We start from the raw sequence: 18,652 nt of genomic DNA, 5'->3' as shown, positions 1-18,652 counted from the left end.
GGGCGAAGTAACTGCTGCACTTGCTGTTTAGAGGGGATGCAAACAGATCACAGCAAGGTTGGCTCCAGTGATGGAAGATCTTGTCCGTCACCGCAGGATTAAGCGACAACTCGTGAGGCATCAGAAGAGTTCTGCTCAGCTTGTCCGCTATCACGTTGGAGCTCCCCGGAAAATGCATTGCCATGAGAAAGCAGTTAGAACTCGCCCATTGCCAAACTCTGAGGGCTTCTCGACAAAGTGGGTAAGATTTGGTTCCTCCTTGTTTGTTGATGTACCATTTGCCACTGTTCCTATGAAAGGGCATCTTGAAATGCTTGCAATGGTAAGAGCACCACCCTCTTCTCTAGAACATTGATATGCAAACTGACCTCCAGGTGGGACCAAGTATCTTGGATTGTCCTTCCCAGATAATGCCCCCCATCCGTGAAGCATCCGTGGTCAGTACGGCCTGCAGCTGTTGATGGATGAAAGAGCAGCCTGAAAGGATCTCACTAGAATGGAGCCACCACGACAGGTCTTGTTTGCAGCGATTTGTGACCACGATGCGATGCGATATCAACTGATTCATTAACAACCATTGGGAGGCCAGAAGCCACTGGAGAATACGCATATGATATCTGGCCAAGGGAACTAGAGTAACAGAGGCTGCCACTGAGCATAGCACCTGCAGGGTGAGTCTGGCTGTAGCAATTCTGTTCTGAATAATATGGTTTACTTTCATTTTCAAGCCTTTCTTCTGGGAGTGAAGCAATTCCTGAAACCATGAAAATACTAGACATAGACCATAAACCATATTTAACAGAGCTCTGATAAATTCCAGTTGTGGGGCTGCAGATTTGACTTTTTGTAATTTATTGCAATGCCAAAAGTGCAAAGATGCAGGGTGTAATCTCTCCCATTCTAGTTGACACCTGGTTGTAGCGGTAAGGAGCCAGTTATCCAGATAAGGAAAAACTCGAAATCCCTGCAGTCTGAAATGAGCTGCTACCACTGCCATGCATTTGAATACCCTGGAGGCTGTGGTGAGACCAAAGGGCAGTGCTCTGAAATGGAAATGACTGGATTCCAGCTGGAAGCATAGGAATCCCCTGGAGCATTTGTTTATTTTTATATGGTAATATGCATCCTGAAGATCTATAGAACATATCCAATCATCTTTTACCAAGAATGGAAGTATTGACTGTACAGAGACCATCTGGAACTTGGTTTGCTCAGCTGTCTTGTTGAACTGGCTGAGGTCCAAAATGGGTCTCCAGTTCCCTGTCTGTTTGGGTACTACAAAGAATCGGTAAAACCCGGATCCTCTTTGGTCTGGTGGGACCTTTTGGATGACTTTTTTCGAGCAGTTTTTGAATTTCTATTACTGCTGCTTCCCTGTGACTGGGTGGAATGTCCGGGAATCTTTGTGTTTCTGGAATTGAGGAAACTCTGGAAATTATTCCCTGCACCCATTTGTCCAATGTTATCTGTAGCCAATCAGATTGGTGCAGGGATAATCATCCTCAGACTGCCTCCAGAGGAAGGCAGGTGGGTCTCCATTCAGGAGTGCTAGTAGGAGTTACCAGAGAAAGAATCTCTGGGACCTCTGGTTGTGTGGGTGACCTCTGCCTCTAGGATGGTGTCTTCCATTGCCACTTCCACAGGGAAAGTCCTTGCCATGTGAGTCCTGGAAAGGCCCTTGGGAATTTCTGAACCATAGCCTCCCAATTCTCTGCATCCTGGAGTACGGCCCATTGAGGAGTGGAGAAGGGTATGCCCACGGCAGAAAGAGTCTTTACATCTTCCTCACATCTAGCCAGTGTGTCTAACTTTGGGTCCAAAAAGAGATGTTCCGTCAAATGGGGTACTGACAAACGAAGATTTAAATGGCTCTGCAAAGTCATACAGGCACATCCAGGTGAGTCTCCTAATGGTTACGCCTGAACCCGTTGTCCTTGTCATCCCTTCGGCTGCATGGGCAATCAGCCTCAAGAACAAGTTAGAAATTGCTTAGACGGTGGCGAGCTGAGAGACAACTTTGCCTCTTACCTCTTTGGCTACTGATCCTTTGATAGTATCCGATATCAGACAGCTCTTTAATCAGATCTCTGTAGCCTGGTAAAGTGCACAGTGTAGTTTAAAGACCTGAGTGCAAAGGTCAATGAGGCATAAATGCACTTCCTGAACCGATCCATAGCCCTGGACTCAAGAGGATGGATAGTAGGACTTTCCTCTGCAAGTTCCTTCTTTTTGGCTACTGCTATCACAATTATGTCTATGGGAATTCCCTTAGCCCAATGCTGCTCTTCCTTACGAGCAGAAAGGATCTGGTCAGGCCTCTTAAGAGATTGGTTTGACGGAGTCAGGAATCTTCCAGGCCTGTTGCGCAATCAATTTAATGAGTTCTTTAGTGGGTGGAGAGATCCAAGAGGTAGAAGGCTGGGCACAAAAAGCCTCCAAGTATACCAACTTCCCAGATGAAGGCTTGTGGCAAGACCAATCACCCCTCTGCTTCAGGATTTCCAGTAGGTTCCCGAAGGAAAGGGGGTGACCTGGGGGAAACTTCTTCATCAAAATTGGTATACTCTGTGAAAGACTCCTCCGGGGGAGTCCAAGTGCTTCCGCTTGCACTTTTTCTTAGCGGGTACTTCCTCGGGGGGGATATTCCGGGGAAGACTCCAAAGAAGAAACCACCAAGGTGGGTCTTTCCTAGGGCTTTTGTGCCCTCTGTCCCAGGGATGAGGCTGACAGTAGCTCTGGTTGAGGGGATGCAGATGTTTGGCCCGGTAGGGATGGCAAGGACTGGGAGTCAAGGGACTAAGACTTCTCCATGATCCAGATGGCCAGCCCCCCCCCCCCCCACCAGCAGGATGGGCGCCCAGAACCAAAATAGACTCCTTTGGAACTGTGGTACCACCCTGCACCAAGGAGACAGTCTCCAAAGCAGAAGCCTGGGTCAAGCCAATGAAAGCCAAAGCACTGAGGGGCATGGAAGTTTCTGATAAAAAGGAAGTCTAATCCTACCCCTCGAAAACGGTGATGTCTCAACAGGACACCTCCGGTTCAGAAAAAAGAAAACAGAGGAGCTCAAGGCAATTCTCAATTCTGGAGAAGAGGCTCTTACCGGAACAGAGCCGGGTAGGTCAGTGCCAGGGGCTCCAAAGACTCAACTGGAGTTGGAGGAGAAAGATGAGAAAGAAAAACAGGTCCCGGTATTAACTTGGCTGGGAACCAAAGATAGGGGTAATCCCCTCGCAATCATCAGTTGGTTCACCAACCTCATGATGTCCGATTCGAAGAAGCTCTTAGTGGATCGAATGGACAACGCTGAAGGAGACCTACACGGTCTGGGTTCCACAAATGGGCTAGGTCGGTCCGAAAAATGGATCAACTTGAGGGTGCTTTGTCCTTGGCATCAATATCTATGTGGTCTGCTTCGGTACCAATGAAACTTCTGGTACTGAGGCTGTAGATGTCTTATCCAAAGTTGTGGTAGGTGCCAAGTCGGTCTTACCGGTCAGTGCTGAGGGAACTATCAACACTGTAGGCTGTTTGGATAACTTTTCAGGTGGTGCCGAGGAACTGCTCGGAACCAAAAGAGAATGTTTCTTTGGTTTAGAAGAGGAGGAAGAGGATGATGAGCTGGCTCCAGTCTTAGACCCAGACGTGACCTCTTCAAAGTCCTCTTAATAAACCCTTCAAAATCAACTTACTTCTCTGCTCAGTTCAAGTCCTTGCGGAGAAACCATGACAAATGGCACAAACTTCCTGCAGGTGTACAACGCCTACGCAATACACATACCGGACATGCCCATCTGAATTGGGCATCTTCCTCGCACTTCTAGCATCAAGCCAGAAATGCCCTTTGAAGGTTTATCTGGCACACCAGATTTATCAGCTATGCGAGAAAAGGCTTGGCACTGATAAAGTTCACATACACTTGTAAGAAAGACTGTAAAGATCCTTTATTTTATTTATTTTTTTAATAGAATGACAAAAGGGTTTCAACTACGGCAACCAGAAATACCTAACTAGGTAAGACAGTACCAGCAAAGGTATATAGAGAAAAAACTACCTAACGGTAGAGGAAAGGGAGATAGAGAGCACACATGCACACAGAAAGAAACGAGAGGAGCAGGTAGAAAGACTAAAAGTATTTAAAAAGATAAATACAGATATATGAAAGGAATTTAGAGAAAATCAGAAAAATAATAACTGCCAAAGCTTGAGAGAGGTTGGACGTGTCTGACATGCGAAGACAAATGAGATCAGAGGTGATTTAGAGAGGAGCATTATGGGTAAAGCCTGGCTTGAGAGTTTGGAAGGGGCGAGCTGAAGTAAATGGCAGAGTCTGTTCCTAGGCTTGGAACAGAGCCCACAGTCAAGGACTACGTGAAGACTGACATCAGATCAAATTTTTTCAGACTGTCGGAGATATGAGGCAACACTACTAATGTGTCCATATTTAACTTGCTGCAACCTCTACTCATTTTAGGATGTGATTCAGAATTTCATTAGATATTTCCTGGCCCCAGTTCCTGAAAAAAATAAATAAATAACGCGGCCAGAGCTAATAAAGCCTTTACCAGTACTCAAAGATCCTGGATACACCCAGTTTCAGAGATTTGACAGACACTCAACTGCATAATCAAGGTGGAATTACATTCATACTCAGGCAGAAGGAAATCTTTTAGGCATCACCTCCATTACCCAAGACTTGAGCTTTTACTGCAGTACTTGAAGTGTGCAGTATTTTAACACTTAACTGCACTCAGGTAAAAACTATTATGCAACCTCTGTTTCCAGTGTCACTTTCTTTCTCTAGTCTTTCCAGATCCCCATTCTATTCACACATTTACTGGCTTGCTATAGAGTTAGTTTTGTTTTACTTCTTTTCTGAAGCTTCCCTGAATTAATGTAAAGCAAGGAGGCACACAGATATTAATCAGTCACTGGCAGATGCTATACTCATTTACCTGATATCTAAACTAGATATCATGCTTTATCTACATTTGTTATTCTGTCTTGCAATAAAGGCATACAAGAAACTGAAGCCACTAACCATCGTATTTTTACTGCAAAGTAGTAAAACAATCTTACTTAAGAGCTTCCGCTGTTCTTCTAGGTAAACCAGTGAATTTATTTATACTCCGTAGCATCTGACCTACTCCAGCTTTTCCAGATGATGTCCATGTTCTTAAACATTCTTTTTTCCAATATCCCAAAGGTTTATCTTGCACAGATATTTGCGCAAGACTCTCTGCATGTTTATCTACAGCTGAAGACTTCCAAGTTCTTTTAACCAAACCTCGACAGGCGAATATTTTGCACCAAAGAACACTACAATAAAAAAAAAGGTTACAAGCTTGCAAATGGTTTAAGTTATTAGAACTGACACAGAACTGGTAGAACCTGAAATACTGATCCTAGGAAAATACAAACTCCAAGTACACAATGAATATGATTAATGCTTTCCTGGATTCTAACTGCTGCTGGTGGAAAGTAGTTAAAACTTAGCAAAATTATATGTCTGAACTGAATTCCTAGTTATCAATATCTTTCAACTCTCTCCTTTAAGTGAGACTGTCAAGGCAGCACCTGCTCTGTTTTGACTGAAGAATGATGCAGTTTCTTCTCAGTATGTTTCAGCTGCAGTGCACTACTGAATTAATAAAGACCAGATTCTTGAAGTACATCTAAATAATTTGAAACTCAACACTGAGCCGAAACAGAAACAAAAATGGAAGGATGGCCACCCAGTTTCTTGCAAATATTGGATATTCTACATTCATCTGGATACCTCCTTACAAAACTTTGCACGCACAGTAGTGATTTAACAGGATAATGAATGCTACATAAAACAGCATATTAATTATGTACTTACCATAACTTGGTATCTGTGTTGTCTTCTTTCATTACTCCTCACATGGGTTAAGGATCCGTCCACGCATCCAACTTGGCTGCATTTCTTCAGACTAGGATCCAAGCAGAGCTATTACTACCCACAATGCCCTGCACTCCAACCAACCTCCTCAGATGGAGCTTGCTGCCAGATAATAGCAAAAAGGAAGGACGACATTTAAATATATCTACATAACCAGAGGCTCAAAGAAAGCCAGGAACCACAGTTCCCAAGAAAAGTTCTCTACAGGACTTGAGTGCCAGGAAGGGGGATGGCAGTGTGGGAAGGTGAGGAGGAATGAAAGAAAACACAGACACCAAGTTTTGGTAAGTACAATAAATCTGACATCATGGTAAGTACATAACTAATAAATCTGACATCATCTCTTACATTCCTCCTCGCGTATGGATAGAGTCCCTAGCTACATAACTCCTGGGTGGTCTCAAGGCAGGATACACCGGAGCACTGCCAAACCGAATGAAGCCCTGCTCCAGGAAACAAGATCGAATTTACAATACGATACAAATGTGCGAGCTTCAGACCATGTGGCGGCAACACAGATATCATCTAAAGAGTCCCTAGATGATAAGGCAGATGAGGGGGACATAGACCTAGTGGAGTAGGACTTAGGAAGGCGAGGTAGCTGTAATCCATTTTTACTATAAATGAAGATAATATAATCTGTAATCCACTTGGCGAGAGTAACCTTTGAAACTGCCTGATCTAGACGTCTAGCAGAGAAGGACACAAACAGATATGACTTTAAAAAGGACTTAGTCCTGTGCATAACTGTCTGAACATCTAACAAATGCAATAATCGTTCTCCATCATTACAGAAATTAGGGAAAAAGACTGGTAGTTGGACAGTCTGGTTAAGACTGGCCTCTGTAGCTACCTTGGGAATAAAGGAAATGTTTGTACGAAGGGACACTCTATCCCTGTAGAAAATGATGTAAGGCAGCTTAGAAGATAACGCTTGAATTTACTTGGCTGAGGTGATTTCCATGAAAGAAACTTTAGGTCAGTCACCCACTGATCCAAGGAGTTTGAGTTAAGCTCTGTAAAACTAGTGAGATCCCATGGTGGAGAGGGATACTTTACCAGACGCCTGAGGAGAAAGACCCTTTTCAAGAAAGCCTTGCAAAGTTTTGAAGATGAAGGGCAATTGTGAATGTTGCTGAAATGAAAATTAGAGACAGACGCTAACTGGAGTTTGATGGTGGAGAAAAGTACAGTTTTGTACCTACCATAAATGTAGATGTCTGATAGGAATGCATCTGCAGTCCTTACAAATGGGTTGTCCTGTCGCCCGGATTAAAGAAATGAGATCCTCTGCTAAACTAAGCATTTGAGAACTAGAGCTGGGCCTGTGAGAGGGGGTCTTAGCATGCACAGTCTTAGAAGCTTTAGCCCTGGCAAAGGCCTTAATGGACATGGCTGCAGGTGGCCTAGCAGCTCCACGTGCAGGGGTTGAAATATCCAAGGGAATAGTATCAGATAATTCCTGAGAAACTGCAACAGCAGGTGGGATTTCTGAAGCCGATTCCACCAGGTTGGAAGAGGCCTCGGTAGAAGGTAGGTTTTCGGCTGAAGGAAGAACCGCTTGCTCGGTTTCAGCCGAAACAGAGACACTCGCGGTTGGCTTGACCGTGGTTTTGGCCAAAGCCGCGGACCGCGAGTGTCGGTCCTTTTCCTTGCACTTTTTAGACATTTGTGTAGTCGGAGGATCCGACGGCATAATATAAGCAAAATCAGAGCTGAAAAACTCCTCAGCAAATTCAGACCGACGTCTAAGCGTCCGCCGGTTAAAAGAAGCACAGGCTAGACAAGCTGCTACGTCATGGTCTGGGCCTAAACAGGGTAAGCAGTAAGAGTGGAAATCTTTATGAGGTATTTGTTTCCCACAAGTTAGAGTTATTCACTTTTTCGGACATCGGCTGAGGCAAGAAAGAGTCCCCAATGGGGTACTTAGCTTTTTAGAAGTCTTCGAAGTAGTATTTGGTAGTAGTAATCTCTGGTTCTGATCAACCGGCACTTGCGAACAGATTCTGCTTCAGGCGCCATGCGGCAAGAAAGACTGGGGAAAATGGCGTCGGCTGATGCCTTTATACCCGAATAACTGCAGCTATGACGTCGGGTGAAGTGCGACACCAGCAGAGGCCAGACCCAGACTTTGGAATCCGGCCGACCGAGGGGCTGCCTGACAGGACAACCCATTTGTAAGGACTGCAGATGCATCCTTGAAGGACATCTAGCTCCTTATTTGAAAAGGGATGCAAGGAAATGCAGATCAGAAATGGGTGCCAAAAAAAGGGTCAATTTTATCTGGAAGCCCAGAAGACATACCTACCACAAAATTTTAGTAGTTTTTTTGAGGCTAAAATAATCTCTCACTGGGGAACATACCTCTCAACTGTACCAAATTCCTCAGTAAATACCAGTTTTGAGGGCAAAATACTGGGGTGCCACGAATTAGTCGCACTTTCCGAATTTCCCTTTTTTTTTTTTTAGAAGAATGTGATCCTGACGTAATCACGTGGAGGAGTGCGATGACATCAACTTGACAGCCTGTAATTCAGCTGCCGGGGAGCCATTACTTAACTTGCAACTTTACCGGTGCTCAGACCATGAGTCTTCCAAGGCAGTGTGCACCGTAACCGGACCTCCAGGTAAAGCAAAAGAAATAGACGACTGAGCTAGTGGCAGGGCCACTTTGTTGGTACGTACCGATCTTGTGCGCTAAGTACTGTTAGAGACTGCTTTTCTCGTTGCATTGATCCGCTGACTTAATTTTTAAAGTAAAAAAGCCAGAAAGACAATCTAGTGAAAAGATTAACATTAGACAGTAAGCGCGTGTCTGATGAAGTCTTATGTTAAAAGACAAACGCGCTGTTTAATGTTTATGAATACATTTTTCGCTTGATTCTCTTTCCATCTTTTTTACTTTATTTTGTTTTAAGTTGTTTGTTTTTGTAGTGACTGGCGAGTGGTGACAACTTTTACTTTACCTCTCTGAGTGGAGTGCACATCGGCCCTCCAGGTAAAGCAAAAGAAAAAAAAAGACTGTAAACTAGTGGCAGGGTACTTAGCTGGTACCGGTCTTTAGTGCCAAGTACTGTTCGAGACTGCTTTTCTCACTGCATTGAGCCGCTGCCTGGAGACACTCATTGCATTTTGTGTAATTAGTTACATTACTGGATGTGATTGTGAGGTTAGAGACTGCTAATTTTCTCGTTGATTTTCTTACGAATGTGTACCAAGAGTTAGCCGCTATTTTGTCATTGATTGAGACTTTTGGAAACATTCATTGCATTTTGTGTACTATTAGTAGCTACCACACCGGATGTGCTGTTGAGCCTGCTAATTTTCTCTCGCTGTTGTAACAGCTAATTTTCTCATTTATTTTCTTACAAATGTGTACTGCATTGATTTACTGAGAAGAGAGCTAATCACTATGTTGTTATTCCAGTTTGTGTAACGATTGTTGACTCTCACAGATATTGATACCTTGAGGGTATCGCCATAGCTTTTCCAGTTCTGAATGTATTGTAAATAACCCATACTACCCAAAGAAATTGTATCCTCATCCCAGAAACTGTTCATAAGAAAAACCTACAAAGACAAATTAATACGATCTGAACTCCAGGTTAGCCACACCAGAGAAGATCCAACACCACCTGGCAGAAGTCTTCAGTAAAGTCCTCAGTTATTCCTCTAAGTGCATTTACCAGTAGTCCCAAGTTTCCATGTAGGCCATATCCATCACTTAAGCAGTTTTAAGATTAGTAAAGCCTTTCATCATTAGTGTGGTTGAGATGGCATTGGACATGAAGAAAAAGTGTAAGAGGAAAGAAAGGGTGGGGAGGTAGAACATTTAAGAGCTAGATTAGACTGGCTTAGTTTCCTTCGGTCAAACAATTTTAATATTATATAAATATATAAAGGGCATTATTTTATATGAGGACCCCAGTCAGAGACCTGGTGTCTTAAGGGACTTGGGTTCATAGATTAGTACTAAGCTAACTGCCCTTGCGAGCCATTTTAAGCCTAGCCAATTATCCCTTGTGAGACTCAAACCCTGCACCTTGTGTTTGTAAGGCAAACACCTTAACCATTAGGCCACCCTCCCAACTTATTTCATTGCAAAAAAGTTTACCTGGCCATTTAATGTGCACCTTAAATACCTGTCCTGGAAAATTATTTTCCTTGTGACAAACCAGATTTCTGGGTCAAAAGCCTCATTACTCAACACCTCCAGAGATAGTGTTCTGAACAGCTCCCACCATCGTAACCAAAGCAACAGTGATCAGCTTAAACCAGTCAGTTAATCTCCCAGCCTTCTACCCCTCATGCGCCTCTAAGGGAGAGAATACCTTCTTCATCTGTACTGCATAGATGTTCACAGGATACTGATGTTTTACTTGAACAGGTCACAAGTATTGAAAAGATGCTAGAAGGCTTTCATGTCTTATGTTCCACGGTGACACTCCGCTAGAACTGTGGCCATGTCCACAGCATTTCAGCAGCCAGATGGGTCCAACCTAAACCCCTTTGTCAAAAACTATAAGTCAGACATCACTTCAGAGCAATGTCATCTTTAAAGGGTACTGTTTTCAAAGGGATGTTCTTGAGCACGGCCCACCAAGTTAAGACTTTTTTGGACTCTGTCTTGCATATTAATAAAGGTGGACCACTTCTTAACAGATATGAAAGTTATGTGCTTACCATAATAAAAGTTAATTCATCTTTGGTAACATTTGTCCACTCACCTGTCTCCATCCCTGGCCTGTGGCAACCAGGCTAGCCTGTGTTTGCTAAGCACACCACCTCAAAAAACAGTTACTGTCTGGCTGTACTGCCTTTCTTTTCTCTTTCTTCAAGGGGTTCTTTTTCTGTTGTCATGACCAGCTGGGCATGTACTTATATGCCACAGAACTAGAAAACTCCAAAAGTAGAAACTTGATGGGATTAGGGTAAGGTCTGTACAGCCAGAAAGCTATTAAGTGATCAGCATTCCTAATGTCTAGCATATAGTCCTACATGTTATCCAAGACGTGTGTACTTATTAGAGTTTGGTCATTATACTAAGCACGTCACTTTTGTTTTTCAGTGGTTATTAAAATTTAACTTTCATGCAGTAGAAGGAAAACTTGTGCAGAGCAGCTAGAAAAAAAAATAGCACATTGACAACACCAAATGATTTCTTAAATGAAACAAATTTTAGTGTGACATACAACAATGCCTTTGTGTTTTAAATTATTAACCCTGAATGTAGGAATATCATTTAAGTAGCAAGCATTTATCATTGTACACATCCCCCATTGGTAATAGCTACAATATTATAGGAGGAAGAAAAAAGTGTGATAGATTAAGGTGTAGCAATGTTCGCCCCAATGGCTGAAGTCCACTACTGACTGATTGAGGGACCACTTGTAAGGGGTCAGACTGGACCAGCTGAGCTTGTCTGCCAGGATATTGGATATTCCAGATGTGTGTTGCAAGCAGAAAACAGTTTGAAGACATCGCCCACTCCCAAATCCTCATGGCTTTCTTGCACAGTGGGTAAAAGCGGTTCCTCCTTGTTTGTTGATGTATAGGGTTGCCACCTTTTCAAATGGCCAAAGTGAGACATTTTCGGTAGAAACATCAGATTTTACAGGCCGACATACCCACGGTCAGTACAAAGGATAGAACTTAACTTTTTTGCCTAAATAAAAGCTTATTCTTTTAGCATTTTAGTTGATTATTCCATTTCTTATAACATTTAGGTATTTTAGATGCAGAATAACTGTTTTATGCAACTATTACATAAAATATAGGAAATAATTTTGTCCTAAATTCTCAGGACATTTGCCATTTTTAAAATTTGTCAGGACACAACTGTCCAAAGAGGGACTTGTCCCTTGCAAAGTGGGACAGGTGGTAACCCTATTGATGTACCACACAACTGACATGTCTGTGTGAATCACAACTGTTCCTAGAGGGAGAATGTCCTGAAAGGCTTGCAATGTGAGGACAGCTCATCTCCAGAACATTGATATGCAATCTTGCCTCTGTGTGACCACGTGCCTTGAACCATCATTCCCTTTTAATGCCCTCCATCCCAACTGTGAAGTGTCTGTGGTCACCGTGGCGGAGGGGGTGGGAGAAGGAAAGGTCTGCCCAATGTCAAGTCATGCAACAGAAGCCACCACTGAAGATGCGTTCTGCAAACTGGAGTCAGCTTGATAGTAAAAGCTAGGCTGGTAGAGTATAGACCACTGAATAGCCGGAGTCCATTGAAGGACTCCCATAAAATATTTTGCAAGAACTACTAATGGAATAGCAGCTGTCATAGATCCTACAGCTTGAAGAAATAGCCTTGCCGGTGGAAAAGGTAGATTCAACACTGTTTGGGCATGATCTCAATGTTAGAACGTAATGAGGGGTAAGAACGGCAATCTGATTGTCTTCAGAGATGAACAGTCAGGCAGTGCTTTAGGAGTGCTGGAAGGGCCTATCAGAGAAGTGTTCCCTGAAGGCCCGATTCTGTGGACGTCCTATGCCTCTGGGGTGGCATCTCCCATTGAAATGTCCTCCTCTGCCCCTACAAGAAGAATTCCTACATTGATCTTGGGAAGACCCTTGAGATTTATGGAACCAGGTTTTCCTTCCACTGCACTGATTTCTAGAAAAGGTGCGCTGTGGAGTGGAGAAAGTACAGTTTTGTACCTACCATAAAATGTAGATGTCCGATAGATATGCAACTGCAGTCATAACATATGGGTTGTCCTGCCTCAGGCAGCCCTCAGTCGGCCGGATTCCAAAGTCTGGGTCCGGCATCGGCTGGTGTCACCTCCTCTCCGACGTCACAACGGCTTGAGTATAAAGGCATCGGCCGACGCCATCTTCTTCAGTGTTTCTTGCCCCAGATGCCAGGTGCCCTCCTAGGAATGCTAAATTTGGTGAATGGATAAACAATTCCAGACATGCACAACAGTAATAAACAGATACACCATAGGAGATACCCACAGCTAATATGAATAGGGGGAGTGGACCCATAAAGAAGGTTGCAGAGGGGTAGAGAGGTGGGAAAATCAGACTGCAGTTGCATATCTAATCTGACATCTACATTTATGGTAGGTACAAAACTGTACTATGTCCTTCAAGAATGCAACTGCAGTCATAACATATGGGTTGAATACCATAGCCAAGCTGGGGGTGGATGGAACTAAGAAAGTGATGGTGTAGCTAAAATGCCCTGCAGGACTGCCAAAGCAAAGCCTGCTCGGGATCCGGAGTATAAAGGCAGGTTGTAGTGCTTGCTAAATGTATGCACGGAGCTCCATGTAGCAGCCTCTAGAATGTCCTTTGTAGCCACTCCTCTTAGGAAAGCTGTGGATGTGGCTATAGCTCTGGTGGAGTGTGGCCTAATATTGGCTGGCACACTTTTTCCATGAAAAGAATAGCAGAATTTGATGCAGTGTCCAATCCATTTGGAAATTGTTTGTTTGGAGACCTTGTACTCCAGCAGCATAGGCTACAAGCAGTTGGTCAGACTTTCTGGTGGCCTTAGTTCTGTCCAAGTAGTAGCGTAGTTGCCTGTGTATGTCCAAAGTATGTAGCAGTGCTTCCCCCGTTTTGAGGATTGGGGAAGAAAGTAGGCAGGTGAATGGCTTGATTTAGAGACGCCCTGGAAATTACTTTTGGCATGAATGAAGGATTGGTTCTTAGAGACTGTCCTGATGAAAAATGAGTAAAGGAGGTACTGCCATGAGTGCCTGTATCTCCGAGACTCTTCTTGCTGATGTCATTGCCAATAGGAAAACAGTTTTCCATGAGAGAAAATGCATTTCTGAAGTTGCTGCTGGTTCAAAGGGAGGAAGAGTTAATTTTTCCAAGACTAAATTGAGGTCCCATGCCGGTACTGGCGGTTTCCTGGGAGGTTTGATATTCTTTATTCCTCTTAGGAACTGTCTTAGCAAAGGATGCGAAAACACAGGTGGATCACAATTGTATTTTGCTGAGATTGCTGAGGCATGAATCTTTATGGAAGAATATGAGAGACCAGTATGAAACATTTCTGCCAAGTATTCCAATATCTGAGGTATACTCAATACTGTTGTATCCTGACCCCTGTTAGCATTCCAGATGATGAATCTCTTCCACTTGGCTGAATAGGTTTTTCTGGTGGAAGGTCTGCGTGCTTCCAGTAAGATCTCTTGAACTTTTTTGGAAAGAGATTTTGGAAGGAGTTATGGTAACCTCCAGGCTGTCAGATGCAATGTTTTCAGGTTTTGATGAACAGTCCTGTAATAGTGTTGTGTTAGAAGCAGAGGCCATAGTGGCAGAGGCCACGGTTTGGTCCGAGTTATGCTCAACAGCAATGGGTACCAGTGCTGCCTTGGCCAGTCTGGAGCTATCAAAATGCCTGTTGGTTGTTCTGCTTTGATCTTCAGTATCACCTTGGTCAGCAGTGGTAGAGGAGGGAATGCATAAATTGTTAGGGAATTCCAGCTGAAGGAGAGAGCATCCACTTTCCAGGCTAAAGGATGATGGGTCCTTGTACAGAACTTTTCCAGGTGATGATTCATGTGAGAAGCAAAGAGATCTATGTCTGGTCTTCCCCATGTCCTTGTTATTTGTGAGAAAATGTGAGGATGCAGCATCCATTCGTGTGGATCCAAGAAATTTCTGCTCAGCTTGTCCGCCAGTACATTGTCCTTGCCTGGCACAAACTGGGATTGCAGATGTATCTTCAGACTTAGAGATTTTTCCCAGAGAATCATTGTTAGTCTGCAGAGGGGATAAGAATGAGTGCCTCCCTGCTTGTTTATATACCACATAACAGTGGTGTTGTCTGTCCTCATTAGCAAATGTCCTTGTTGGTGATTTTTCGAAAGACTCAATTGCATGCATCACTGCCAACATCTTTTTGGTTTATGTGCAGATGCCTTTTCCTTGGTGTCCATTGACCTTGAATGCATCTGCCCTCCATGTGCACCCCCCGTCCATGGTCTGAGGCGTCTGTTGTAATCATTTGACCTGCTTGAGGTTTGTTGAAAGACATGCCTTTGACTTGTTTGAGCCCACCACAAAAATTCTTTGTAGACATGGAATGAGTGGGATTACGTCCTCTAGGCTTTGGCTGTGTTGGGACCATAAGCTTTTTAAGTACCATTGTAGCTCTCATATGAAGTCTTGCCAAAGGTATCAGAAGAATGCAAGATGCCATGAACCCCAGGGCCTGCAGGATTTTCCTTGCAGTCAGCTGGAAGAGCTTTGCTAGGCCTTTGAAGTACTCTGGTAACTGCTGCTGTTTTTCCTCTGTGAGATACGCCATTTGTGTTTGTGTCCAGTTTGGCTCCTAGGAAAATAATCTGTTGGGATGGCAGAAGTCTTGATTTCTGAATGTGGACTGTGTATCCCAAGGCCTGTAGTAATTGAATGGCATAGTCCAAGTTTGCTATCAAGGTTTGTTTGTTGTCTGCTTGTATGAGGCAGTCGTCCAGGTAGGGGTATATTTGAATCCCCTGGAGTCTGCAGTGTGCCACTACTGATGCCAGGCATTTCGTGAACACTCTGGGTGCAGTAGATAAGCCAAACGGCAATGTTGAGAATTGATAATGCTCTGTCCCTGCAAGAAATCTGAGGTATCTTCTGCAGCTTTGTCTGATTGGGACATGCAGGTATGCCTCCTTGAGGTCCAGAGTGACCAGCCAAGACCCCTTACCCAGCATGGGAAGGAGTTGCTGCAACGTCAGCATTTTGAACTTTGGCACAATGAGAAGTATTTAGAGTAGACAAGTCCAGTATAGGCCTCCACTTGTTTTCCTTTCTTGGAACAAGGAACAGTCTTGAATAAAATCCCTGGCCTTGTTCCTGTGGAGGGACCTTTATTGCTTTTATATTTAACAGCTTAGAAACTTGAATGAGTGCCTCTGCCCTTTGATGAAGTGGCAGGTTTGGCATGCCTTGTCTTATTGGTAAAGTAAGAAAGTGGAATCTGTAACCTTTGTCTATTAAATCCAGAATCCATTTATCCTTGGTTAAGATATGCCAGTTTTTTGAGAAGGATAATTTTCTGCCCAAAGGTGCTTCTCTTTGAACCTTTGTAGGTGGTATGAAAGTCAAGTCATTGTGGTTGTCCTTGTGGTGCAGCTGGACTGCCTGCGCCACTTCTTTGATTTGGTGGTTGCCATTGGCGGCCCCTGTAGGAGCCTCGGTATTGCCCTCTACCTCAGGCACGCCTGTTTTTTCCCCTTTGAAACAGGTCAGTGTCTGGAAAGGACCAATTCTTTGAAGGCCAATTCCTGCTGAATCTGGGTGGCTGAACCTGGAGGAAATCTTTGACTGTCTGTACTGATATAGCTTTTTCCTCAATGGACTTCAACACATCTTGTGCATTAGCACCAAAAAGCTTCTGTTTTTCCAGAGGTGCATCAAGTAACTTTACTTTAACATGGTCTGGCAGTGGATGTTCTTTTAACCAAGCATATCTACGTATAACAGCCCCAGTCATAGCTGCCCTACATGAAGCCTCCAATGCATCATAACCACACTGAAGAAAATGATTGCTAACCTGCTGAGTGTTATGTACTAGATCCTGCAATGCCTTTCTATCAATAGGCTCAGGAGAGGCTATCTTTTTCTGTAAATCATCCAGTAAAAAATCCTGGTACTAAAACATATGAAATTAAGTGACCTCATGGCCAGGGTGGTAGAGGTATAAACTTTTTTACCCCATCTCTCCAGGGACCTAGCTTCCCTATCTGCTGGCTGTGGAAGTAGCCACTCCCTTGGGGCCCTGTGAAATAGTTTCTAGATCCACATAATGGGCCTTAGAGATGTTTGTGGGTGTCAGGGACCCTATAATATCTGTCTGGCTTGACAGGAGCAGGAGGGAGAGAATCAGGGTTAGCACTGGAGTCGGAGAAAACATCATCCAGGACATCCATAACTGGAGGGATAGCTAAAGGTCTGTGCTAGGGAAGCTTGAGGAAGGTACGTAGTCTTTTCCTGGAATCAGAGAATTCCTGACCCTGCCATTTAAAATGCTCCCTCATGGAGTGAAGGACTTCACCGAACGAAAAATCCTCTGGAGGAGTGGCAGAGGGAATTGATTCCTCAGCATCAGAGGCCTCATAGGCTTGGAAGGATTCTTCTTGGGTATCTGAATGCTCAGAATCCCCAGAGGCTTCATCTGAAGAGAGGTTGTCGGCCTGCTCACATCTGGGCCTTTTCTCTGCAGGCGGCTGAGAACCTCTGTCTGGATGAGGGTGAGACCCCCTGATAAGAGAAATAAGATCTGCAGCAAGAGACATGATCGGTTTATCAGAAGGGGCCTGGGCAGTAGGTTTAGGATGGGCCTTGGCCTGGCTGGCAGCCTTAGCACGTGCAAAGGCCTTGATGGACATGGATACAGGAGGCCTAGCTGCCCCACGTGCAGGAGTATCCTTGTCCACAGGAATGGTGTCAGGTAGATCCAGAACTTCGGTTTCTGGAGGAAAATCAACAACCGGCACTGGTGTAGACTCAGAGACCGAAGGACGTGTTAACGCTGTGTCGTCGGCCTGGAGCGGTTGAATTACCGCTTCCGAAGGGACCGAAGCACTCACGGAGGGTTTAGGAGGAGTATCGGTGGAGGATGCGGGCCGAGGTCGGTCCTGGTCCTTTCGTTTTTTGGAAGATTGAGATGTCGTTTGTTCCGACGGCATATAAGCGAAAGATTCGCTGAAAAAGTCTTCGGCAAATTCTGCCCGGCGCTTGAGAGTGCACTTATTAAAGGAAGGCACAGGCAGCACAGGCAGAGACGTAGTGATCTGGGCCCAGGCAAGGGAGGCAATAAGAAAGGAAGTCCTTATGAGGTATTTGTTTACCACAAGACAAACAATTAACTTTCTCAATTTGTTCCAACATCGGCTGAGGCAAGAAAAAATGTTCCCCAACGGGGTACTTGGCTTTTAGATGACTTCGGTACTGAAAACAGGAGCTGACCGACCGGCACTTGAACTACTTCTGCTTCGGGCACTGCGCGGCACGAAAGACTGAAGATGGCGTCGGCCAATGCCTTTATACTCCAGCCATTGTGACGTCAGAGAGGAGACGACACCAGCCGACGCTGGACCCAGACTTTGGAATCCGGCCGACCGAGGGCTGCCCGAGGCAGGACAACCCATATGTTATGACTGCAGTTGCATTCTTAAAGGACATCTTATCCCCGATGGCATAGAAAGTCTTCCCATATTGCTTGCTGCGGGTTAGGGTCTCTGACTGATGGACTGAAGTGTGAGGATCCATTGAGGGGGGGGGGTGTTAAAGGATGCCTTAAAGGGCACTGAAGTCACAAAGCCTCATCCAGGCATTTCTCCGAATAGCAAGGTCTAAGCTGGCTTCCCAAGAGGTGCCTTCCATGGAAGGGGAAATCAGCCACATGGAGGAGTTGGACAAGGATTAAAGAGTAGCCAGTCAGGGAGAGACTGTTGAAGTCCTCCAGTGACATAGCTTCTGGCTGACAGTCTGATAGCTCTTTCACCAAGTCCAACTGCAAGCGAGTAAAATGTGCCAGGTAGTTCAATACCCTCAGCGAGAAAGTAGCAGAGATATAAGTGTGCTTACCAAACCTGTCCATCGCTCTTAGTCTCCCTGTTCGACAATTAACAGCGGAGCTCTGTTCTGCTAGCTCCTTTTTGGTACCTGCTGTCAACCATGGCATCCACTGAAATACCCTTACTCCAGTCTCTGGGGGGAGAGAAAAATTTGTCAGGGTGCTTGGGGATCAGTTCGACCAAG

The 18,652-nt window shown here is 44.5% G+C and overlaps 1 protein-coding gene across 1 annotated transcript in view; it reads right to left on the bottom strand.

Moving 5' to 3' along the window:
- FBXO15 (F-box protein 15) overlaps positions 1-18,652 on the bottom strand; it is a 1,391,649-nt gene that overhangs the window by 1,134,145 nt on the left and 238,852 nt on the right. Inside the window, exon 4 of the mRNA XM_044067129.1 lies at positions 5,080-5,319. Within this exon, the coding sequence (XP_043923064.1) occupies positions 5,080-5,319 (240 nt within the window). The remainder of the gene's footprint in view (positions 1-5,079; positions 5,320-18,652) is intronic.

The sequence above is a fragment of the Protopterus annectens genome, chromosome 3.part1, assembly GCF_019279795.1.
Source record: "Protopterus annectens isolate FY-2018-M chromosome 3.part1, PAN1.0, whole genome shotgun sequence".
Lineage (NCBI taxonomy): Eukaryota > Metazoa > Chordata > Ceratodontiformes > Protopteridae > Protopterus > Protopterus annectens.
The sequence above is the reverse complement of the archived record's forward strand: the minus strand, read 5'-3'. Positions and strand labels throughout refer to the sequence as shown.